Here is a 26,675-nt window from a genome sequence, read left to right on the forward strand (position 1 = left end):
TGTAATTGTTCTTTTATGCAGTGTTCTGGTATCTATCCAAACATCAATTTTGGTATTTCTTCTAAGTTTGGTGTTTATGAACTTATATTGGTATGTGTGTCCAATGTACAGTCGGCTTCAAAAGTAGGTAAACAGATTAAGGTTAAAAAAATACCTATACACCCTGGCGTTCATAAGTAGCTGAACACAACTAACACCATAGTTAGATAAACTTATTAAAGTTTCAAAAGTGTTCATCGCACTGCAGTCCCAAAAGTAGCTTGCGGTGTTCAGCTACTTTTGACGCATTAGTGTTCATATAATTTTGACTCTTTACGATGTTAATCTAATTATGATGCTAGGGGTGTTTAGCTATTTATAGACGTTTGAGTGTATAAGTATTTTTGGAATTTTGATCTGCTCAGCTACTAATGAAGCTGACTGTACGTATCACCCACTATATAATAATAGAGGGTATCTTATGTCACAATTCGTTAAGAAAGCATAATTATTATATTTTACCTAATAAATGATTTAAACTACAGTTACAACATCCACGTAAAACTGTCTTTCGAATGCAAGAATTATCCAAATTATTTTGAACATCATGTTGGATGGAAAAGTTACAAAGGAAAGGAAAGTTGGACAGCAAAATTAAATAAACTACACTTCGCATACTTTCCTAGAAAGTTATTCTCAGCCGTTATACATACATTTAGATGTAGAAACAATATAAGTTGTGTTCATAATTGTAAACATATTTTTGTGTTATTGAAGAGGGAAGCAAGCTTAAGTGGTTAATTTGCAATTAAATCCGTAACATATAATATCAGTATATTACTTCCATCTCGATCGACGCTCATGTAATTTTGTGTTATTTACGTTAAAATGTCACTCCGATAATACTGTACTTCATGGACAGGTAGTGATGTGCTACACATAATGATTACTATAGGAGCTATAACGATAAACATAACACGATAACAGACCCGTTTTTTTTACAAATGAGAAAGAAACTAAACTGCCGGATACTTTTGTACAAATTTATTAACTATAATATTATATTATATATACTTATAATATTATATTTTATTACAAGATGTTACACGTATACATTTTTGATTGATAATTCTACTTCTTTAAATTTTTCGAAGCTGTTGTAAAATAAGTAGGTGTAGCTAGGTACTCGACAATGAAACGAAATATTTCTTACGGCGTAAGCTTTGTTGTATTTGTCTTTGTTCAAAATACATTTAATAAATATATGCGAGTCAAATATAAATCGATATCGTTGCTTTTTGGTCACAACACTACAAAGAACTGTCATCAAGAAAATAAAGAAATGGAAATAGTATACCAACACTAATTATGATAGAAAATTTGAATTTATAACGTATATATGTGTTATTAGCCCCGAGGTTTGTCCTCGGTCATTGATTGTCTTGTGTCATATATTTCCTACTTTTATTACGTAATCAATGTTGTGCACGTAATAATAAAATAACAAAATTATAAATTAAACCCAGATACAAGGCATGTGATAATGTTTGCAAATGTTTGTGTTGAATACTCGTATTCGTATTCTGGTGTTAAAAATCAATAATGCAACACGAGTATCTTGGGCTAAGTGTTAGAATATTAAATTTGACGAAACACGTGAGGTTTTCACTACTTATACTCGTATAACTCGAAAATATGTTATCATTTATCAACTTCTGTGGTTTCTAATTAAATGTATTCGAGTTTTAAAGGATTTATGTATAAAATACTTTTTAAATAAAACAGTAATATGAAATACGGAGTAACTGCTTCATATTTGTATTTTTTTGTTTAATTTAAATAAATATGAAAGTATAAAGTAAATACAGCCAATCAGCGCAGTGTACACACTACTGTCTCCGATTTATAGCACGATAAAGAAAATAAAATACGAAACATACTTCATGTTTAAACATGGTAAAGGGAAAATACAGAAAATCCTCGAGTGAAGCGAAATGTAGCGACGATTCCGTTTTGTCGGATAATTGCGTTGATTTTCATAATTCATGAGGATTTCTCGTTCTTTGAAGCTTTGTGTCAAATTAGTATTGCTATTTGAGGCTTTCATTAGCGGAAACTCATTATTAATACGACGAGGTACTTGTCAATTACAGATGAAGGCAAAAAGACAATTTAATTCGCAGAAAACTGTCGAAAATTTTGTTAGATAATCTACAATTTTCAAGTATTTATATCAAATAGTAAATTAAATAAATGACACATACGTTAGATACATTGTACAATATCAATACATTTTCTCTAAAAAAATCTGTAGGAAGAGATAATCAGTTGCAATGTCCTTATAAACACACAAATGTCATGAATTCACACTATATCGTCGTTAAGCCATTACTGTCCCACAGCTGGGCACGGGTCTCTTCTCTGCGAGGAAATTCCAAGAAGGTTTCTTGGAATTTGCATCCCTTGCTTCAACCAAGTAAGACACTTCACAAACTTTTCAGAACGTCTTGAAGAACTCTAGATTTGTATGTTTCCACAAGATGATTTCCTTCAATTTCTAATACGCACATAGGTATCTTTAAAAAATACAAGTTTTCTAGGATTCGAATTTCGGACTCCCTAATTGACAGAAATTACACGTTGTTCACTCATATACCGTCTTGATGAATTACAAATACATCAATATGAATATTGTCCCTGAAAGTTACCATTTTTAACGCAAGAAAGTGTTTATGTCCATAAAATCGCTAATTGTGTCAGTGGGACGATTGTAACAATGGAGACTGGAACCCCTTTCGCCTCAAAAGTAATTTGCGTGAATCGAATGAAGATTAGCCAAACGAGCTATACGTTTTAATGGTTATCTTTTCAATCGATTAACTGTAACGAGGTAACTGATTATTATACTGTTTTAATTAAGGTACACCTACTACAAAGATATAAATTTTATGAATACAATCTTAACATATATTTTCTAAATACAAAACAATAACTACTACACTCAATTGTTTTAATTAAAGTAAACGAGCCAAATCGCTGCCACGAGAAAGTGTACCCAAATAACTAGCAGTAAATACATTACAAACAAGTAAATAATATTTCCAATTTTATAAAAGTAGTTGACAATACTTTACTTTCCCACTGCTAGACACGGTCTCCTCTCAGAGTAAAGATGGTTAAGATGAATATTGTTAGACTTCACACATCCTTGAGATTTTTTTACAGTGGTCCCTGGTGTGTAAGTTTCCTATTTGCCTTCACAGTGATAATAAACTTCCAATACGCACATAACTTTGAGAAAACAAACGTACGTGCCTGGGATTCGACGTTTTAAACCTAGTTTTTTCACTAGACTCTACATATCTTTATTAACGAAGTTTTTTTGGAGTTTACTCCTTAAGAAACGATTTGAGTTATAAGGCCCGGTACGCAAATTTTATGAGGAGTAAAATCAAGTGTAACACAAAAAGTTGAGGCGTAACGTAGAAAGAGACAAACATATATATCCACACTTTTTTATTACAATCATCATATCCTCTCAAAAAGGAAGTAGCGTTTTTAACCAAAATATGAATCAAGAGTGCTTTTATTAATTTAAAATACAGTAAGTTCAAATCCCATATGAAAGTAATTTGTTTATGAAAGTATACAATAAAATTATTGATATCTACAAGTACTTCTTTACTATGTGTGTACTACGATTTTTTTTATGCTTCGAGTTTTTGGACAACGCAGATAACATTAGTATAATAAATGAGCTATATAAGAATGTATTTTCCACATCTATAACTATTTGTCGAACTAGCAGGCTATAAAACTTCGAAGCTTACCATCTTTTGGATCGACCAATTAATAAAAATGAGGTAACTAATTTCGAGAGAAAATTGCTTAAAGTTCATTATTAAGCCGGAATGCTTTTCAATACTTACATTATTCTTTCATTTGTTGTTGAAGTGCCAGGAACTTGGTTCAACTCGCATTTATCTTATTTCGAGATGTATTGGTTTTATCGTAGCACTTAAAACTTTTCAATACAGACGAGTTCTCGAAAGTTAATAAATATAATATCTACCTACCTACATATAAAAGGCTGAAATATTATTATAACAAAGTTCAATTGTTTTTTTCTACTGCAACGCATTATGTTAGAGTAGGGAGTGATAATATAAGGAAGTCGTCGTATTCTAGCTGTTTTAATAACGACTCGCGGAGCCAAGCGGCCACTAGCAGTCTGGGTATCGGGTTTGATCCCCGGCCAGAGATATATCTAAATGACGAATTTATATTTTTGATTTGAGTATTCATATTTGTGTGTGTCTTTGTATTTGGAACAACTAAGACACAAATCTGTGAGGCTATGAGTGTAGAAAGCATTATTTATTAACTCCTAAATTAACAGGGTATCACTTTTATCAACATGATTGAAAAGATTACACCCTAATAGATTAAATATGTTTTAGTGGGTTTCGTTGTTCCATTGTATACCTTGTTTCCTTTAAATAATTTTACGAGTAATTAACATACTTTTTCAAAGTACTTTAACAATAAGGTAACCTCTATATAATTAACAATGACATTCATAAAGCAAAATTCTCATATAAGATTATTCAAATGTCTCAAAATGTAAAGCGGTATCAAAGGTTTATTGCGTAACAAAGCGGGGAAAATATAATTCTAAAAATGTGCCCTTATTACCAAGAGAGCCTTGGGCGCAACACCCGTAGTTGGCAGTCCTATGGCAAATTAAAATTATATCCCTTATAATAAAACCACAAAAATTTTGATCAAGAGACCAAAAAGATAAGGGAATTAAATTTTAACTTTCTTTGAAGTTATTCCATCTGATGTAGATTTCGTTCTGCTAAATTATTTTATGTTTTTGTTCTTAATGTTATTTTATAAATTGGTGCCGTAATTACTTATGAAGGATACTTATGCCTTTGAAGTTTTTTTAAATATCATTATATTGTATTTGAATAGGCTAAGACAAAATAATTAATAACTTTTCTCTTTTGTTCATTAACCGATTTTGTTGGTTTTGTTAAGTGAATATTATTGAGCTTTAATGGCGATTAATACAAAAAATTTCAAAAATAAATACATAAAAAAGTGATTACAGTCGATATGATTATTGGGAAATCTTCAACTTAAACAATTCAGTAGAATGGTAGATATTTTTGGTAGCTATTGACGAGCTTTGGTACTGTCAATAAAAATGTGAAAAAAATCAAAACTATTCACTTAAAATTCAGTCAGAATTGTATACACTTTTATGTGTTTGCCGTACCGTAGTACAGTCGTGCAATTTTAACGAGAACGTAAATATCTAACCGTATCGGATCAGACGTAATCCGAATCTACTCTGAAAATAGGTTTGCACCGGCGCTCCACAAATTGACCTTTACCACCGAAACCTAAAGAGGTTTGAGGATAAATATTTGATTTGTGTTATTGCATTGATACGACCATGTACATGCGAGTATGGTGAAACGTACAAAAATAGGAGTACAATTTTAGCTCTTCCTGTTTTTGTATTACCTACATCTAATATGAGTGACTTAGGATTTCTAAACTAAACTAAAGATTTGGTTAAATATTGAACTTATGTGTAAATGTTTCCCTATATCTTCAGTTGAAAGGATCCAGGTACGAACGATAGAAAGCTTCTAATCAAAAAACAAAAAACTGTTGAAACGAGAAATGATCATGCGAATCAAACAATAATGAATATATATTAGTCCGAAATTAATACGAACATAACTCTAAACTCAAAACTGATAAACGATCAACTCTATAAATTAGATCATCTATTTTCGGAACTAAACTGCAAACTGGCTAACTCTGATACTGATACGAAACATTATTCGACTGCGATTCACACCCTCGAAAACTAGGAGCTTTTCGTGTTTGGGGCTGAAGGGTGCAATATATAACGCTGGCACGCGACCGACTTACGGATACATTCAGAGCCAGCACTTACCATCAAGCGAATTATTTTCTATTCTTTTTATAATTTTGAAGTATGAAATGACAAGCGCGTTCTTCAATCCACCGGATGTTAAGTAATCACTGCCGCCCATGAACATCTGTAATCAATCCCAGATAAAATTAATGTCCTACCTGAAGCCGCCAACAACGTGTTACTACCCCAGATGACTAGGTACTCTCCCTTAACATACCCAACATAAACCATACCCAACATAAACATAACATAAACCAAAACATAGTCAGTCACAGTCTAATAACAGCAGCGCCTAATACTACTGTTTTTAGACAGAAATAGGTATGGCGGTGGTGCCTCCGGAATCGAACCAGGGTTTTACCACCTTCCGTATTATTTATACTTCAATATCAAAACGAAATTCCCCGAATATTCATGATACAGTGATTTCTTATTTCGTCTTTCAATATCAAATAAAATTGTATAAGCTATTTGTAGATATAGGATTTCAATATAATACGTTATTGGTGGGGTAATGCGCTCAGCCCGACTGACGCTTCAAATATGCAATAATCGATATGAATTGTATTAAAGATCACTGCCACCCGCTGTGACGTAACTTCTTTGGACCTAGATACGATATTAAGCCCCAATTCGCGCTAAAAATCGAATATTTAAATTCTACAATTTGTTTAATTTGTACTAAGCAATGTGGTGCTTCATTTGATTGCTTTTCAATTTATTTCTCTAGTCACGCAGCAATACCTTCCTGTGTAGGTGCCAATATTCTGATTTAGTACTATAAAAAACTCAGTCAGTTGTAATTGAGGTATTTGAACTTTGAATTAGTCCTTGTTAAATAGTATCTAAGTAGTATCAATACATACTAATAATAAGATATGTATCCTAAATATTTATAAAAACTTTTTAAACAAAAATATTAAGTAGGACGGCCAGAAAGAAAACGAAGGCAAAGTAAATACAAGTAGAATAATTTTAAAAATATATACATTATATAATAAATATAAAATAAAAAAATATTATAAATTTAACTAATAAATGTACAGCTTAGTCGCGTCACGAATACATAATGTTCATTTAAGAGAAATGTGTGAAACCCCTTCGAGAGTTATTTTACAAGATGACGATTTTCTTAGATCTTTCAGGAAACACAATTAATATGTATAGCACGCTATCTTTATAAGAGCTATAAAGGAGTTATTCACAATTCGTGACAAAATTTCAAAGATTCTTCGTTATCTGATGTACTAAAATGGATACAAATAAGTCAGCTAATGGTGTGTTGAAAATATAAGAGATTATAATTCGAAAACCTTACCTTTATGTTAATAAAAGCTTAAAACATAAAGGTTAGGTTATTACCGTAAATGTGGTAGAACTCTCGGTGATTCCACTCCGGCGGCAGCATCTCCAACCCCATTTCTGCCTAATAACAGCAGGGTTATTCGCTGCTGTGTTGTGGTTTGAAGGGTGTGGTAAGAAATATATACTTTTTCGAGGCATTCCAGCTTAGTCCTCAGGGGTAACGGTGCATCTGTGGTCATCCTGTAGGAATCTAATCTTATCTGGAATTGATTAGAGATGTCCATGGGCGACAGTAACCACTTTCCATCAGATGGATTGCATGCTTGTCTACTACTCTAATATGAAATAAAATTTAAAAAAGAAAGAGAAGTTTTTCTCCAATATACTTGTATATTGGAGAAAAACTTTATTACATTACTTGTAGGTAAGAGGCAAACACACTTCCCAGGATCAATAAAGTATTATCCGTTCGTATTGAGTTCGAAGTGGTTATTACGATCGTCTGTTGTAAATCACTGACATCAAACCAAACTTTCTTCAAAGAAAACTGATTCAATCATGAGACCTGAACAATCGCAAACTCCACAGTTACTCACTTTTCTTCGCAATGACTTACTCTAAGTCAAACATTATATTTTATAGGAAAAGGATCAGGTAATAATAACATACATGTTATATGCATTTGAGTATATCTAAAATTGAATGAAATAGGTACAATGACAGTGTGCCATGAGATGTTTTCTGCAAAATTATAAGTATTTACTCCGCGCATCAGTGTCTTAACATAGATTTAACTTTATTTAATGGCTAATGCACCTAAATGAAATGTGCTAATTAATTGCGAAATGCAATTTTTATTATGTACATACATGCCGTTATATAATATTGTTTCCATATTAACCATTTCTTTCCATTTTATGACAAAAGCTCATTACTTACATCAAAAGGCTATTATGATTAGTACACATAACTTTATTGATATTTACGCGAATATTACTTGAGAATGCTGACCTTGATGTGTACATATTTACTATACCGCGTCATCAACCTTTTATTGTTCCACTGCTGGGCGTGAGAGGGGTTAAGCTGCCACCGCGCTGACCAAGTGCAAATTGGCAGACTTCACATACAATTGAAAATATTGATGAAACACTGCTGTTACCGAAAGCAAACCTCTTAGAATACTCTTAAATTTTTCATTTTCTCAGGTGGCAAAGTACCTCCAGACCGGACCGTGGTGGTGAACGAACTCCGTACAGTATCGCTGCCCCTCTTCGCGTGTATGACGGCGCTGTGTATCGCTGGAATCATCGCGGCTATCGGCCTTATCGTCTTCAACATCTTGCATCGCCACAGACGGTAAGAGCTTGTTTGATAAGCTATCGAGAGATTCGACGTTAGTGTGTTTTGATTGAAGTAGCCGTATAGACTTCAATGAAAATGTTTTAACATGGTGAAGTGTACGACATGCTACGAAGGGGAGTAATTGGCCGAGCCTGCATACTAATTGGCACAGAGAACAACGATAAAAGAATCATAAAAAATGGGATAATTTTATTATGCAACTCTTTTTTTATGAACCCATTGACGTACATTTTTAGACCGTTTTTATGGCGCGATTAAAAATTAATTCTTAAGTTATTCAAGTAAACAAGTTCCAGGTAACTAATTGTCTAACATTATAAAACTTCAACCAACGAGCAATAAATATTTTTTTTGATTGGTCAAATACATGAAGTTTAGCAGAGAAGTTACATAATGCAGTCGAACAAAAATTGATTTTTTCCACCAATAATCTTCCAGTAAATGAAACAGGGAACAGAAGCTTATCCTTTAATAACACTGCACAGCGTTAGGTAAAATAATGTCAACACTAAAACTGCAGCAATAAAACCAAAGGGAACGTAGTAAAACAATACGAGTGGCGGTTTGAGCTGCAAATGGAAAAATCCAGCCGGTTACGAGTATGTCTGCGAAATTATAGCTTTACGGATTACATAACGTCGTACCGCAGCGGATCTGTCGATATTTGAAATCCAAGAACTTGTTTTTATTGCCGGCGAATATCATAGCAGTCGTTAAAGTACGCCAGTTGCATTTAAATATTTTCTTCCTAAGGTGGGTACTGACCGAAAGCATTGTGTGGAATGTAACATAATATGTAAACGAGCAAACGAAAATTTCATGGACTAAATAAACATTTGGCCATCTGTTTGCTATAAATTATTTTAGTTTTGTATTGTGTAAGTACACAATAAATATTGCATTAGTTAGTCTATGTTCTTTTAAAGTAAATATAATGGCGTGTTGTCTACACTCTACAGAATGTTAAATCGTACGTAATATTACAACTTTCAATAAAGTACAGTAGTAGAAAGTGTACGAATACGTCTTGTGAAATAAGCGAGTAGGTGTCAATGGAACGTACGAAGTAAGCATATTAGAAAAGTAATACTTTCCAGTCCTTTGTATGCAATACCTTGACGCAAACCTTGACGTCCTTATAGTTGTATCTTTATTTCTCTTATCACTAAGCGTACGTTCTAAGTTTCAATAACCTTAAGTTCTAAGAACTTTTATAATATAAAACTTGAAACCATTATGGAATCGTTACTTTACACGTTGGTCAGAACCCAGCTTAAAGTTTACACCCCATAACATTCACGACAGGGTAATCCAGTGGTCGCACCCAGCCTGCAACACAGTGATGCTGTGCGGTTGCTGCGTATGTTTCGGTGCGGCGGTGGTGCTCGGAGTGGATGGGAGATGGGTGGAGCCGCACCACTTCCCTGGGCTCTGCGCCGCTCGGGCCTGGCTCCTCGCGACCGGCTTCTCGATGGCATACGGCGCTATGTTCACGAAGGTGTGGCGGGTACACAGGCACACGACGAAACCTAAACCAGAAACGAAGGTAAGTCGGTTTTTTTGGTGTAACAATGATCTGTTCACTTAATGGTAAGTGGCTTCTGCTGCTCATACTGTCTATGAGCAGCAGAAGCCACAGATGTCTCTTTGACCAACCACAGACAAGATAAGAGTCCTATTTGCTCGCTGCACGCTGCTATTATTAAAAAGAAAAAGAAGTCGAACCACAAAGAGTTCTAACATCTTTAAAACGAGCTTGCAGTCCACCTGGTGATAACTACTGCTTGTGAACATCTCCTGTAGTATCTGTGACAATCTCCATGTAGTACAAGTTCTAACTGAAGCCGATCACAGATGCATTACCCCTCCTGATTAGTTAGAATGTTGCATGTTTATATAAGTCAGCCGGCATCCACACTTGTCTATGTAATGTATGCAGAACTCTTTCATGCCAGAAATGGATGAACCGGTAGTTACTTCCCGGTCGAAACACTGGCTCTATCTCCTTTCAAGTAGGTACTGGCGTAACGATACAAATAAATTTCCTACGGAAAACCGTAAAACTCGAACAGCTGAAGGGACTTTGTTTTCTTTTGATACCAGCTAAGTATTCGGAGGGTCTCTTAAAAGGGGAATCTTAACTTTGAAATTTTCGTAACTGCTCCATAACATTTATTCACCGGGTATAATTCGTGAAGTCTTCTGTTTGTTTGAATACATACCGTTTACTTTGCCCGTTTATCTTGTCTCGAAAACAGAAGCATCTCATTCGCTTTTCCTATTTGAAACGATATTCGGCGCGCATAAATCGTGGAAACAATATCCGCACCGCGTAACTCATGTAGGTTCTGTTGTTTAGCGTATGCATGGATGAGCTGCATAGAGTGAGAGATCAGTTAGAGGAGTGCTTTTGCTGAACGCATTGCAGTAAAGGTGTTATTTAATAGTGTCACAAACAACGGTAATGGTTTGTTGTTTGAAATCCGGTAGAGAATTAGAGACACATATTTGTATCTGACGGTAACTTAATACCATTTTCTAGTCTCTCGTATTGATTACCTCAGACAGTTTAAAAAGGAATGGAGAGATTCTCGAAAGAGGACAAAAAGGATTAAATAGCTAACATTATCTTACGTTAGACCTATGCTCTGGTTGATTTTCGTGAACCACCTTACTTTTAATAAGACCTGAAAACATCGTCTGACTCGTTATGGAGATAGTAAATTTTCCTTGTACCATGACCAAATAATGCGCAAAAACAACGATAGAACCCACAATAGTATGTCTACGAGTTTATCGTACATTTGTTTACCCAGAAACGGATGCACGGCTGGAAGCTGTACACGATGGTGGGTGGGCTGCTGATAGTGGACGTGGCGCTGCTGACGGCGTGGCAGGCGCGCGACCCCATGCAGCGCCGCGTGGAGGTGTTCTCGCTGGAGGCGCCGCGCCACCACGACGACGACGTGCACATCCGCCCCGAGCTCGAGCACTGCGAGAGCGAGCACAACACCGTGTGGCTGGGTGAGTGTCTTGACATGTTGTATCCGGCACGGCTGGAAGTGTACACGCTAGTGGGTGTTCTACTGAGAGTGGACGTGGCGCTGCTGACAGCGCTGGCTGCTGGCAGGCGCGCAACATCACAACACTGAGTGTCTTGGTGAGTGATTGTTTAGATCTATCATAGTTTGTGTGCAACCAATCTGTACTATGACAAATTTTGAAATTCCCTTCTAAAATGAAAATACATGTCTACTGATTCCGAATATCGTATTATTTCGGCAATAAATTCAGTCTTAAAGAAATAATAGCATTTTTATACTATTTTTTAATTAAGCATGACGTCTGCTGATGACGTCACACTTAAACATCGCCTTTTGCCCCGATTACGGTTTCACGCAAGATGGCCGACTGCAGTATTTTTTACTTTTATTTTATTGAAAATATAATAAATCTTAAGGTTTATATTAAAACTGGATTATTTTGAGAATCGTATCAATATATTTTTTACTCATTTCATTTGTCCTTTGATTATTTCATACTGTCATCATACCAATTCTTCGTTAACTAGCTCCTTATAATCATCAGTTATGTTTCAAATTTAACTGCTTGGGACTAGTTTCTTTTTAATTTCGATGGTCTAGAAGACAAATTGGTAAGAGCAAAAATGACACCTATACTGACCGCCCATGGCAATCTGTAATCAACCTCAGATAAGATTAGATTCCTACATGAGATTGAAGAAAGTCAAGTATTCGCCCCTGATCTAGATTAAATTTACGAATTAATTTGGCTCGTTAGTTTACTAGTGTCACAAATAAATCCTTAAATGCAATGATGACGCGCATATTTTGTGAATTTTACTGGAACATCGTTGTATTCATCGTCCGTTTATTTGTTGTGTTAATGAAGAACTACTTGATTCTTCTGTCACCAATAATAGTTCAATTAATGTCCAGAGTCCAACTGCAGATCATAAAATTAATAAAATAATTCATGTCTTTTCAATGCGAACTTCTCGTATATTTGTTTCACGTTCAATCACTCACATACACACATACACACACACACACACACACACACACACACACACCATACACACTTCCACGTTTAAAAAAAAAAAAAAAATCTCGAGCACTTTGTTTATTTATATATATGTTGAAATATATAAATATATATATAAATCTCATGCTTTTATTCTTAAGTAATGTGATGAATACTATGTGACGTTTTTTAGCTTAATAAGTATATTGTAAATCCATAATTGGCTTCAAGACCTATATTATAAGTTTAGATTGTAAATTGATTGTTACAAGCTGTGGATTTTGTGAATTAAATAAATAAATAAATAAATAATGTACATTTTGTAAATAAGTTTCTATTAGTATATAATTTGTTTTTTTTTGTTTAATTAGTATTTAATTTTATTGTTTCAAATATTGTATATAATCCTTATTATTATCCAATAAAATTATAGAAGGTTAAAAAAAAAAAAAAAAAAAAAAAAAAATAAATAAATTATTGAAAATAGCTTGGATACTGACAATTTATGAGATGCGCCCACATTATCGATGGATAACTGTCCCATTTAGCCATTCATAATATATATCACTTCATTCTATTCCTATTTTATGGTTATTTAATGAAAAATAGTTATTCCACAGTATCACACTGCCATTTATTTTCCATGACATAGACATACATTGTATGCTTTAGTACAGCGGTAGTGGCAAAATATGCAATATGATTGGGATCACAATTTATTGCTTGTCCATTTATTTGAGGTATTGAATATGAAAAATATGAATTCAGTTTTATTTTACGAATATGCTGAACATTATATTTGTCCATTCATACGTTTCTGTTCGAATTTTAGACATATTTGAATCTCTTTCGGCAACCAAATTCACTATTTAGGTTACAGGTTTTCTATCTACGTTTTTAAATATCTATAATTATAAACAAAGTATCCAATAACAAAATCCTAAATTAATTCATTTGGCAAAATGTAATTATGATGATCATATTACATGAAGTTACTATTAAGTTCATTCATTGTCAACCGTAAGCTTTCTCAACTCATAATTTATGTAAAACGCTTAACTAATTTATTACATTTTATAAAAACAAGAAGGAAAGCAAAATTTCATTCCTTACAAATTACAAGCATAAATCTTAATTAGCATCATAACAGAGTTGAGTCGCCAAAATATGAGAACGTCGAGAAATAAAAGTTACGAAACCACTCCCCTATGATTTTTGAAAAAAATATAAGTTACGAGCTTAAGTTGAGGCTTGGAAGTAATTACAAAATATGAGCTCCAACATGAGATAATTTAGTTTATGAAAATAAAGAACATTTAGAAATTCTCCGGCCACCGTCATTGGGCTCATTTGCGACCGTAAGTTCAAAAGCAAAATCTAACTTTTAAAGTTGTTAATAACATCTGTTTCTTCATTAAAGTCGCCAGACTTAATGTTTCTGCTATTTAAATGAAAGTATTTTGCTTAATGTATAATATTAACAGGTGAATTATGTAGAGAATTGTTAATTTCATTAGCATTAGCAGTTTTGAATAATGTTCAAATTTGATAATGTCGGGAATGTAATCGCCATTGAATGATCTTTTGAAACGCTCCATGAATAGCTAGCACGCACCTATGAAATCAATAACGTTCATACACAATAAACATTTGTCAATAAAACTAAAAAGCACCAAATCCGCTATCGTTTTATGTAAAAAACCCAAACGTAATTCTTCGTATAAAAGACGAGTCACTTTTTGCGAAATGGCACAATCTAGATTTTCCGAATCCCCTCGAGTAAGAAACAAATTGATATATTCGGGAAGATACGAAAAATGTTCCTTTCAGTTTTGAGAGTTTTTCACTAGTAGAATGGTTCTGATATCGAAAACTCCTACATTATAATGGCAGTGTTTCACACAACTATAAGGAAAGGTCGACGGATTATTTATACCTTTTATTTCAATATTTTGTTTTGTTATGATAACAAATATTGAAACAGATTGTTTTATAACACACATAATTTTTAGTTTTTAGTTACATAATGTTATTTATCCATTTGTGTCACCATTATGCAATGTTGTATTTTACTACATTTGTATATTAACTTAACTAAAAAGTGGTATGAATATGGAATATATGGTCTAATATAAACATTACAACATTTTATCAACCTAAATCAAATTTTGTTCATTAACCATGAAAAGTCCATTGCTTTAATTGGGAAACAACATTTTCATGCAGTTTGCCGTTAACCTAAGTTCAACATAAATAACGCGTCAGTTGAACGACTTTGACGACATCTTTAGTTATAACAGCTATTGCTAGTAACTGATATGAATTTGCTAAATTGTTCCCTGTATTAGAAAACCAAACTAATAATACCACTTTAAGTATCATAATTTTCTTGCAAGATTCGTGGTTGCAATTGCCTGATTCTCATCTGTTACATCTCGGATTTCTATTGCCCTTTCCTAACTGACAGTCAAACTATCAAAATCTGTTTCCTAACTACATTTTCCTTGCAGGCGTGATGTACGGCTACAAGGGCCTAGTGCTCATCTTCGGTCTGTTCCTGGCATACGAGACGCGCTCGGTAAAGGTGCGGCAGATCAACGACTCGCGGTACGTGGGCATGAGCATCTACAACGTGGTGGTGCTGTGCCTCATCACCGCGCCCGTCACCTTCGTGATCGCGAGCCAGCAGGACGCCGCTTTCGCGTTCGTGTCGCTCGCGATCGTCTTCTGCTGCTTCCTCAGCATGGCGCTCATTTTTGTTCCCAAGGTTAGTACTGTGCTTTTGTTCTTGTTGTAATTCTAATCGTAATATATTATGAGTATGTAAGTTAATTCGTAACAAAATTTGAAGAAATTGCAAATTATACAATTTGAACTTTTTCTTGGGATTCCTGTTTTTATATGTATGTACATATATGTGTGTTTGCTTCTTTTTGTTTTAGGTGATTATTTCATAGGAAGTGTTTTTTTACTTTCAAAACTGTTCATAATTTGATATTTATTTCCCATATTTTAATGTAAACAATCATTAATTTCATTATGCTGACTCCTAAATTGTATAACATATTTAATAACATTTTAGTAACGATATTAGAAATTGATGTAATGATGTTATATTTCAATATTATTCAATTTAATAAATTGCTGGTAACAAATCAGTTTATTCACATATTATTTTGGCGGCGAAATTTAATATGCGTACAAAGTACATGGTGTTCGTTAACAAAGCGCCACTCTCGATTAATTCAATAAATGATCACAGTGTTCTAAATGTCAAAGGCACTAATTAATGTTTATGTAACAGATAAACATATTATATAGTAACATATTTAACCTACCTTTGTTAACCCATGATTTTGCGAATACATTAACGTTTTGTTTGATAATTGTTGATAAATAGACATGCATTTCTTTAATAAGACAAGCAATCTTAATCACAGTAGGTATTTAGAGTTTAAAAGAAATTTATAAAAGAATTGAAAATCATACTATATACCACTACTACTACAATGATGTAGTTTACGTACGATTGAGGAAGAACTGTGTTAGGGTCGTGGCATTCTTTTCAGCCTTTAAAGCTGAGGTCCACACGTTCGAATCTCATCCATCTATGTGTTTATTGACTGCGGTACATGTTTTAAGTATGTATGTGTGTCACATTCTTTGGCACGCCTTTCCGCCAAAACATCTTGTCGGCTTACCATATGAGATGTAGTTGGTTTTGCCTAAATTGTGGGAGTACCATAGGCTACATTATCTTCCTTTTCAATTATTTTTTAAGCAGTCGAGAATTTTGTGTTTTCAATAATTACTAGTTCGAATACATATATGTTACGTGAAATTAATGACGACTTTAACGATGAAAGTAACACGTGAGAAAACATGTGTTTCATAGAAGACCTACTCAACAGTGGCCCGATAATGGATTGATGACTATAAATATTTACAATTCTCGCTGTCAATTCTTGTTGTTCACACCACATGCCCTACTTTGCACAAACAAGTACGCAATTTACCATAATAAGTGCCATTTAAGCTCAATCGAAAAGCAGCGTAGGTTCCAACTATTTATCGCCAAATCCTTCATTTTTGGATCATAGCCAATTAGAACGCTAATCGCAATGTTTAAAATCAAATTTGTGCCAAATTCTATGACGTAAGGCAATAGTTCGAAGTGTCAAAATTAACGATACTAACTAAATGGTATAAAATATAACTTAAAACGCACCTGTATCTATATATTATTAAAGTCAACAATATTTAGATTTTCATATACTCATATTTAGATACATAGACACAATTCAATAGAATCATTTACTTTCCAGAAAAAATCGGATAACATATTTATGTCTAGTAATGGTCTAATAAACAAAATCAAAGGCCATTATTCGAAATCTTGTCTACAATTGTACAAAAGAGAACACAACAAGGCACGAAGTTCGAAAGGAACTATTACGGTGATTTTAACAGGCGATGTAACCTAACAAGCTAACAAGCTCGTTCCGTTGATACTTTACGTTCGAGTACTCGGGGCAATCTTCGGTTTTATAATATTTTATGGACGTCTAAAGGTCAAAGGTTATCCTTCTTGGATGGTATAACAACATTTATTTATTGATTTAGCAAAGGACACTGAGACATTCGAACTTTATTCCTTAATGGTAGCGTGTACAAGTAATGTGTACTATGTAGTTTTCCTCACAATATTCTCTTTTACACAACATATCCGCACATAACTTTGGTAACAATTTGGGGTTTCATGCCTGGAATTTAAACCCTAATTAGCCAATCACTGCTGATATCTTTTGCAACAGCTATATTATAATTAGGGTTTATAAATAATGTTAACTACAAGTTCTTAGCAAATTCATTGCCGGCATCACCAAGCAACTTCACGCATTACTTGGAGAATCTATAACCACGATCCCTTGGGAACGTTGCAGAGCAAACTGTCCTAAACGTTAATCTACGAAACGAGTTACTATTATTACCAAGGCAAATTGTACCAGAAGCCATCTGGTACTTTTAGCGTTATACGAGTATGTGAACAAAGGAAAGAGAATAGGAAAGGGTCACATTACATTTTTATTGTATTAGGAGAGGAAGGTGGGAGGTAGAAGTAAAATGCAAGTAGGCTACACATCACAATGAGATTTTCAGCGTCATAGATCAGATAGACCTACAAAGACAGATACCTAAATAACAAATTTAATTTCACAGTTGTGGTTATATTTTTAAAACGACAGCGATCCCAGGACCTTCTACGTAGCAGACGAGCATGATAAGCGTTGTCCATAAAGATAGAGGTGTAGCTGTGATCCAATACAAGAGGGGCATACACTATCTCTGCATAATAGAGTCTACACATGTACAAGTGTGTACACAAGAGAACCAGCGCTTGTCACATTGATTAAATTATTGCGTGTCAATTGTTCTGTACAAGAAAAATACCTTGGTGAAGCTTAGTTCATTCTTCGTTTTCGTCTTGACATGAGGCAAATTTCATATAAAGGAATTATTACAATCTGGTATGAGTATCTAACCTTATAACAGTAGTTCTACGAAATACCATTATATTATGTTAAGATAGAATTTCTGCACTTGAAGGTTTCTAGAAAGCGTTATCTAATACGAAACATGCCGACCGTAAATAGAACTAATGTTTTGGCAACCTTGCGCTATCTGATAACAAACTGCTAACACATTAATTCAAGGGGAGCTACAAGTCCCGTCGGATTCTCACAATATCGGTTGTTAACCAATGAATAACAGATAAGACCCCAATATTTCTTCCTCTACGTATGGCTACCCTTTGACTGTCACAATGTTGATAATGCTTCGTAAGATTTTCTCTAGCACCAGCGCCTTAGAAGGAAAATAAGATTTTCTGTCACTGACAATTGTAAGTACATTTCTTGCATCGTTAGCGTAGGCTTGGATGACATAGATAATATTTATTTCTGGAAATTCTACTTTTGGAGGTAAGTGTCATGATCGAAAATATAAACGACGTTACCGAAAATAGGTACACATCAATCAACCCTGACGAAATAGACATTGAGTTTAAGATCAGCATAATGTTATTGAAAATATATAACCTATAATTTTTTTTACAAATACGCAAATACAAAATAGTTTTATGCCTTTTTAACTTTTGTCAGCCTATTCGCTTCCTTTTTACCACGCTTTTATTAACGTGGGTGGTATCTATGTATGTATGTAACGGAATCTTTGAACTCGATTTTTACCCACTTTGAACGGCCCGATTAAAAATTTTGAACAATCATCAAGAACCGATGACAATACACGATTTTAATAATTTTATCCCATTCTTCTCATCAGGATCGTCAGGAATCAGGATTAACGATTTTAGCTTGGTTTTTATTTTTTAAACTATGTATAATCATTTTCATAAAGACGCTTTTCTTTTCTATCGCACACCTTAATTAACTTACTGAAGTCTTCTCGCTATTTGTGTGCGCGTGCTTATGACACGATAGGATGTATTCAGCACCCGTGCGGTTGTAAACACGCGCGATAAGAATAAAGTCCTTAACATTATCAATAAAAAGAACACAAAATGGTCAATATTTATATTGATACAATTTTGATCAGTAGGCGAACACTAATATTGGCAAATTTAAGAATGAAATTACATCTCATCTTATAACAGTATAACTCGGAATATACCTATTCACAAAATCTAATTGAAACGTGTTTATAACATTTGATTATGAGCGCTCGAATGGTATTATAAAATTATTCCTTATTACAAATAATTATCGCAATATGGCACCTTTTAACGATATCAAAGTGAAGCGGAATTCACGCAGTATTACTGTCATTAAGACCCTGACATCACATTCGTGCCGTTCAAAGCCAAGTGGGGCGCATCGATCGCGCACATTAGACTTTATCGTTTTTACTTATTTTTACTATATGGCTCATGATCGTGTATTGGAAGTGGAAAATGTTATGATCAGAAATTGAATGTCTCATTGGATATACCGAGATTGGATATGGCTGCTGTCTTTTTGTACGAGTGCTGGGTTTTTAGGACCTTGATCTTCTTGGTGTGTTACAATCTGTGGAGTGTGCTTCACCATACTGTTTCAATGCAGATAGTCAGAGAAATGTATTGGTGGCGTATTCAAACACCTCTTACAATATTACCGACTGCTATCCTAAGATAATGGTCGACACCAAAACTTTAACGAGTCCTGCAAAGCACAAAAACGGTCATTACATTTAACCACTCTTGGTCACCCATCCAATTGACAACCGCGCCCGAGAATGCTTAACTTCGTTGATTGGTGACAATCTTCATAAGCTACGTGGCTAATACACGTGTTTTATTAACAAAATGTAATAATGTGTCAAAAAATTAATTACGCAATTTTTGAATTCTATCAATTACAATTCTTAATAAGTTAGAACCAAGATTAATTAGTGTAAAATCGTTTATTACTAACTATATAACTAACTGGGCCCTATTAATGATACCAAAACGAAGCGAAATTCACGCCGTATTACTCTCATTGAGTCCCCTGACATCGCATTCGAGCCATTCAAAGACAAGTGGGGCGCATCGATCGCGCGCATTAGCGACCTTATCTTTTTTACTTTATTCTTACTTAATGACTCATGAGTTTTGATACGCCAATTTTGATGCACTGAAATTGCATTACATACTTCTTCAGACGAAGATTTGGCTAATCTTGTGTACTATTTATGAAAACTATTAAAACGGTTGTTTAGTCATTTAACAATTGGTCGTTGTTATGTTTGAAATGTGTCTGATCTTAAGTAACAGTTAATAGTATGTCTTCTTAATGAATACCTTTCACTAAAGAAGATAAGATTTCTCTTAGACATTGTTCAAAGACGCGTTACTACCCTTTGAAACACTTAGGTGTTACTTACATCATATCTGACACTGAAATATTACGCAATCCGCCTCACTCAAGTGTAAAAAGTGGTACAACCATTACAGTTCTACCGTGGTAGTAGGTACTACCATCACACCTATTTCTAAAGTGAAATAATTCTACGTTTCAGTAGACAGGTTTTGAAGGTGGTAGAACCCTTTGTGGTTTGACTCCGGCGGCACCACCGCCACACCTATTTCTGCCTAATAACAGCAGTGTTAGGCGCTGCTGTGTTCCGTTTTGAAGGGTGTGGTAAGGGAGACATTCTTTTCCGAGGCGTTCTAGCTTAGTCCTCAGGGGTAGCTGCGCATCTTTGGCCGACCTCAAGTAGGAATATCTAATCTGAAATTGATTACAGATGTCCATGGGCGGCAGTAGCCACTTACCATCAGGTGGACTGCATGCTCGTCTGCTACTCCTATATAATAAAAAAAATACGTGTGGCACTCGGAGACTGCCGCGGTAAAGCTATTGCATAGCATTTTTTATGCTATGAAAACGCTCAGAAGGAATTCCAGAAATACAATATATTCTTCCATAATCATCAACATTTACATGAATACATCTTTATCCACTATTTTATCATATCTCCATTATATAAGACATTGCAAATATCAGCTGACATTTCATAACTCCAAGCAAGACTGAACATTCTAAAATATAAAATAGAAAAGTATTTAATAAGTGACGTAAAGTATTAACAACCAGCAATATAAATGGATCAATGCGATGTGCCTGTGACATTTGGCCGAATGTTACAGGTACATCGCATTTTTCATTAATAAATGCACTTTGTTTATTCATATTTAAAACACTTTGTACACAAATTATTTGTACCATAAATCATAATGGCGTTTTGATTTTGTGCTGTCAAGTCTGTCAGTTGTAATTGTACGTTTAAAAATAACAAACACTCTTTTACGTTATTTTATCAATCCAGAATTCAACATAGCTTATGTTGATAAAACATATTATTTTGATAATATGGTAATATAATTTTGAATTTTATAATGGGAATATAAAATATACTTCACGCAATTTTAAGATTTCTGCACGGATTATAAAAAATGTGTATTACTGCCATCTGTGTTCAAGTTGACGAATTAAAGTTATCAAATAAAATAATAAGGAATGTAAAATAATACTTTATTCAATTATATCCATATTTTTCTATTGACAGTCAACAACTCGGTTGCCTGGAGACTTGATATCCAACAGTCCTCCACCGCTATTTTCACTTACACCACCAGGGGCGCCGGCAGCATTTGGTCAAGGTGACGGCGCACCAGTATGCCATTTTCAGTTCTGACTTCATAATGGAGTCTACCTAATCTTCGGATGACGACTCCGAACTCCCATTTAACTCTTGGGTTGGTGTAACTGCGGACTTGTACCTTATCACCTTGTCCGAACTCCTGCGTTGGCGGTGCATTGTAATGTAATCTGGATAGTGGGGCGGATTTCTTAAATAAGGCATGCATATAGGTTCTTACCTCTCTGCCGAACATTAACTGATAAGGTGATAACTCTTTTGTATTAGGTGTACGTCTCAAGCGTGCCTTGACAGTTAACAGTTTATCAAATAAACTTCCGCTCTTGCTGATATAAAAGAACATTCAGGTATTAGCCGATTATTTTCTTTTTGTACATTCAAAAATTTAAATTTTAGCTTTGTATATATTTCTTCAAATTCGTACCTGTATTTTATTTCCTCTTCTAAATTTTCTTCTTCTGTAAGCCATTCAATTTTTTCTTGAATCGCGTAGAATTTGTTCAAATTTTCTTGTAAAGAATTCAGTCGTATATTTATTTCTTCAATGTCATTTTTTTCTATTCCCGAAATGTAATTTTCGGTTCGTTTCATTAACCCACGTAATGTGGCTCGTATTTCCTTATTGTTTTTTAGTTCATTCGACATCTCGTCGCCAATATCAAATAAAATAATAAGGAATGTAAAATAATACTTTATTCAATTATATCCATATTTTTCTATTGACAGTCAACAACTCGGTTGCCTGGAGACTTGATAGTTGGATATCAAGTCTCCAGGCAACCGAGTTGTTGAAAGGTGTTACTTATTTTCGTTACGGAATTTCTCGATTCGGTCGCCGCGCTCAAAGCCCGCGATAAAAGCTATGCAATAGCTTAAAAAAAAGACAGGTTCATATGCCGACAATATGCCGCTTCACTACGACTGCGATATATGATCGAGATAGAAATGATTAGAACCTTAAAAGAATCATAAAACACTTCGTATGGTAACAAACTCCATTTAATGTTGGTGTAAATACAAGCCAAGTGGCCCGCAGTACATAAAGAGGGCGGTAACGACAGGCGTATATCAGTACAATGTTCTTCGTAAAGGCAGGGTCGGAAGGTCAAAGAGAAACTCCTCAAGTAAACTTAAATATCACGAAATATTCCCAGCGTCTTAGAACTTGCGCGATATGAACCTTAATCAAGAGAAAGTGCTGTAATAAGATGATAAAAGGACCTTGTCTAAACAAAATTTACAGAACTCATAGGCAAAGTTGATGGTTATGAACGGTACTCTGAATAATTCAGATTATTTGAATAAATACTCCTACAAGGTAGAACAAATATTCCTACAAGGTAGGTTGATATTTCACCTTTTTACAGAGTTGTTTATTCAGGTATACATTTCTACACTTGCCAACTATTCGTTTTAAATCAATTAAGATCAAATTACGATCATAAAATTGTACGGTTTTTATAAGGGTTCTGTATTGTCTTATTCCATTATTTTTTTACAATAGGAATATAATTTAAAGCCGTGATATAAATGAGGTCACATTTGAGGTCCGGTTTTTAATCACATTGCGGCTTTTACCCTTTTCATTCTGAAAAAAGGCCCAAAGCCAACATTGTGACAGGAATAATTATGATGAAAAAAGTGTACTTACATTATTCTTTTAACCAATAAAAGTGTAAAAGATGGTAAATGTGCCCGCATGTTCTCTATGATAAATTTACTAATAAAAGAAATCGACAAGTAGTTTTTTATTGCGATAATTCCGTTAATAATACTATGTTCAATAATAATAAGTGCAAATATTGGTAGTATCAATCAAATAACAAACAAATCAGCATTCATCAAAATCCAGTATTTTCCAACGGATGCTGAAAGGCAAACATTTCCAATTAATTGCCCCTGTATAATATAACCCCGATAATATGAATAACAATCCAGTCTTCAATATTCTTTCATTATGTTAATAACCTAATTACGCTTATTTTAAACAATTTTCATACAAAATTATGTTGTGGCCGCACAGCCAAATTGAACGTTAATTGTTAAAACTGCACTGATTATAATTATCATTAATATTCGATAACCGTATACAGGTACCATGAATAAGTTATTATAATATTCATTGTTATTGTAAAATAATTACCGCACTTGACAAATGACACAGCATTGTATTATCGTGCAATTGGCAATTATTTTGTCATACAAATAAATTTTATTTATTTATTTAGAACTTTATTATACCATAAAATTCGGTATAAAAGGCGGACTTAATGCTAGAAGCATTCTATACCAGTCAACCTTTGGGTAAAGCAGAAAATATATAGGACGGTATTTATATGTTCAATAGTAAAAATATACTAGGAATTCAATCAATTTGTCAAGTCAGTTGTCAAGGAGTCAATTTTAATATTGAAAATCCCGAATCTTAGCCGTGGGTCACATTCTACGCTGCGTACCTAATCTATATTATCCAATTTATGTTTATAGTGGGTTTGTTAACCATATCTTTATGTGTCTGAGTTAAATTACTACTAATCTTAAACATACAGTAGTCGGTTCTAGTCAGATTAGAATGAAGTTACTCTCAAAATCTATTGTATATTCTTAAATATTTATAATGAACATAACATTATATAATAGGCGAAATAGCGACAAACCCAATATGTCTATTGTGGCAAAACAGTCGTCGTAATAGGTTATTACTGCATTGCTGACCAGAAATATCGAGTGGGATGGATTTAGGACACAGTCTGCCATGCTGGTCAAGTGCGTATTAATAGACTTCACTCTACCTGAAGATTTTTTTTAATCTCCGGCGTGTAGCCAGCATCTCAATGGGGGGATTTGAAGTTTTAATCTCTGGATTAAGTTTTAACCTCTGATTCTTTCTTAGTTATATATTTATTAAAAATAATTAGGTATCACTAACTTAAACGGTAAAGGGAAAGATCGTGAGAAAGATGGGGAGTTCCTAAGTTTTTCACGGGTATATCAGTCAGACCCAATATTCACCTCCAACTCCAATAAAACCCAGTGACATAACACAGTACCCGTACCACAGGTGATAGAAGTGATCCGGCACCCGACGGAGCGCGCGGAGAGCGGGCGCGGCTCGGGCTCGGGCTCCGCGCCCGCCGACGAAGAGCGCTTCCGGGAACTCGTCAAGGAGAACGAGGAGCTCCAGAAACTTATTGCACAGGTATGTTTTGTACTACAGATTAATTAACTACAGAGGTAGTCTTTTTTATTGTTGATTGTTGATACTTTACTGCGTATGCGCTTTCTAAGCCACCACAAAGCTTTACAAATTCAAACGTGCGAATAAATCGTTTGATTTGTATTGTGTAGGCTTGCAAGTGCTTTTTTATAGATTTTTAGCGAATTATAGGGAATTGTAGGAAGCGCTTGCGACGCGCGAAGCGTGTGGATGTTCATGGAACACAAAGATGAAGTAAATGAAGTGTTAGTTCAAGGGCATAGCTTATCAGTCGTAAGGGAGCAGTACTTTTTTTGGGAGGCCGCAATATTTTAATTTAATCTGTAAAATAACGACTTATTTGTATTTTTGGAGTTTACTCCTTAAGAAACGATTTGAGTTATAAGGCCCGGTACGGAAATTTTATGAGGAGTAAAATCAAGTGTAACACGAAAAGTTGAGGCGTAACGGAAACCAAAATATGAATCAAGAGTGCTTTTATTAATTTAAAATACAGTAAGTTCAAATCCCATATGAAAGTAATTATTACAATAAAAATAATTAGCAATATATAAAACATTAAAACGTCATTAACTAATTTGTTTACATTTTTGCATAAATTAAGTTATAGGTTTGATCATTTATAAACACTATGAAAAATATGAACATTGGCGCCATAATATGATTAACAATCTTTTATGAACGTTTTTAAAGAAGAGTAACATATAAAATCAGTAAGTAATTGAATAAGATATAATATTAGCAAAATAAGTTTTTAACATAAAGAGGCTTTTGTAAGTTACTGATATATTAATTTAACTTATAAAAATGGATGCATTATTGATCAGCACCATCTATCAACGATAAACGGGCAAAATCAAAACAGTATTATTTAATATTTATTACAGAATTATTGGTAATGAATTATGTTCAAAATAAGTTATATAAAATTAGCAATACGTTTTAAATGAATTCTAGAATTATAAAACATTCAGAAACAATCCAAATTACATATAATAACATGTTTATTGAGTCTCATATAAATTGCATCCGTAAATTGCAACAAGGATATTTTATAGATGGCAAAGAAATTATAATTATTAAGTTTTAAGTTATAAAACGTTTAACATTGTTTTAAATATAAATAATTATATTATATTAAAATTTACTTTAATATAAACAATTATATTAAGTTACCATTATAATATTTGGAACCAAAATACATAGATTGAAAAACGTGCAAACTTACAATTTATAAAACTTGCCACTAGATGGCGCTATTATACCCATGCGCCCCATAGATATATTATCCTACTGACGTAGGGTAGTATAATATCTACATCTATATACAACGTACATAAACAGCAACCTAACCATCAAGTTTTAATGTTTTGATTTTAAAGTTTTCTTGTACTTCTATGCATTGATACGTGTATTTTTATGTACTATTAAACAAATCATCAAGTGATTAAAGTTGAAAAAATATTTGAAAATATGCAAGAAATTGATTTAGATGATAATGAAGAAGAATCCAAAAAACACATGGATGCGGAATGCGATGCGGAAACAATAATATACATTTTAAATACGAACAGCTAGATCTTTTATTTAGTGTTTTTATTA

At 33.8% G+C, this 26,675-nt stretch overlaps 1 protein-coding gene across 2 annotated transcripts in view; it reads left to right on the forward strand.

Moving 5' to 3' along the window:
- The window catches only part of GABA-B-R1 (gamma-aminobutyric acid type B receptor subunit 1), a 264,127-nt gene that overhangs the window by 219,245 nt on the left and 18,207 nt on the right, over positions 1 to 26,675 (forward strand). For both annotated transcript variants that reach the window (XM_073080154.1, XM_073080153.1), the window contains exons 10-14: positions 8,455 to 8,605; positions 9,917 to 10,157; positions 11,428 to 11,635; positions 15,166 to 15,422; positions 24,918 to 25,055. In XM_073080154.1, coding sequence (XP_072936255.1) covers positions 8,455 to 8,605; positions 9,917 to 10,157; positions 11,428 to 11,635; positions 15,166 to 15,422; positions 24,918 to 25,055 — 995 coding nt within the window. The remainder of the gene's footprint in view (positions 1 to 8,454; positions 8,606 to 9,916; positions 10,158 to 11,427; positions 11,636 to 15,165; positions 15,423 to 24,917; positions 25,056 to 26,675) is intronic.

The sequence above is a fragment of the Epargyreus clarus genome, unplaced genomic scaffold (assembly GCF_041222505.1).
Source record: "Epargyreus clarus isolate Ecla_fem2 unplaced genomic scaffold, WU_Ecla_fem_2.2 ptg000014l, whole genome shotgun sequence".
Classification (NCBI taxonomy): domain Eukaryota; kingdom Metazoa; phylum Arthropoda; class Insecta; order Lepidoptera; family Hesperiidae; genus Epargyreus; species Epargyreus clarus.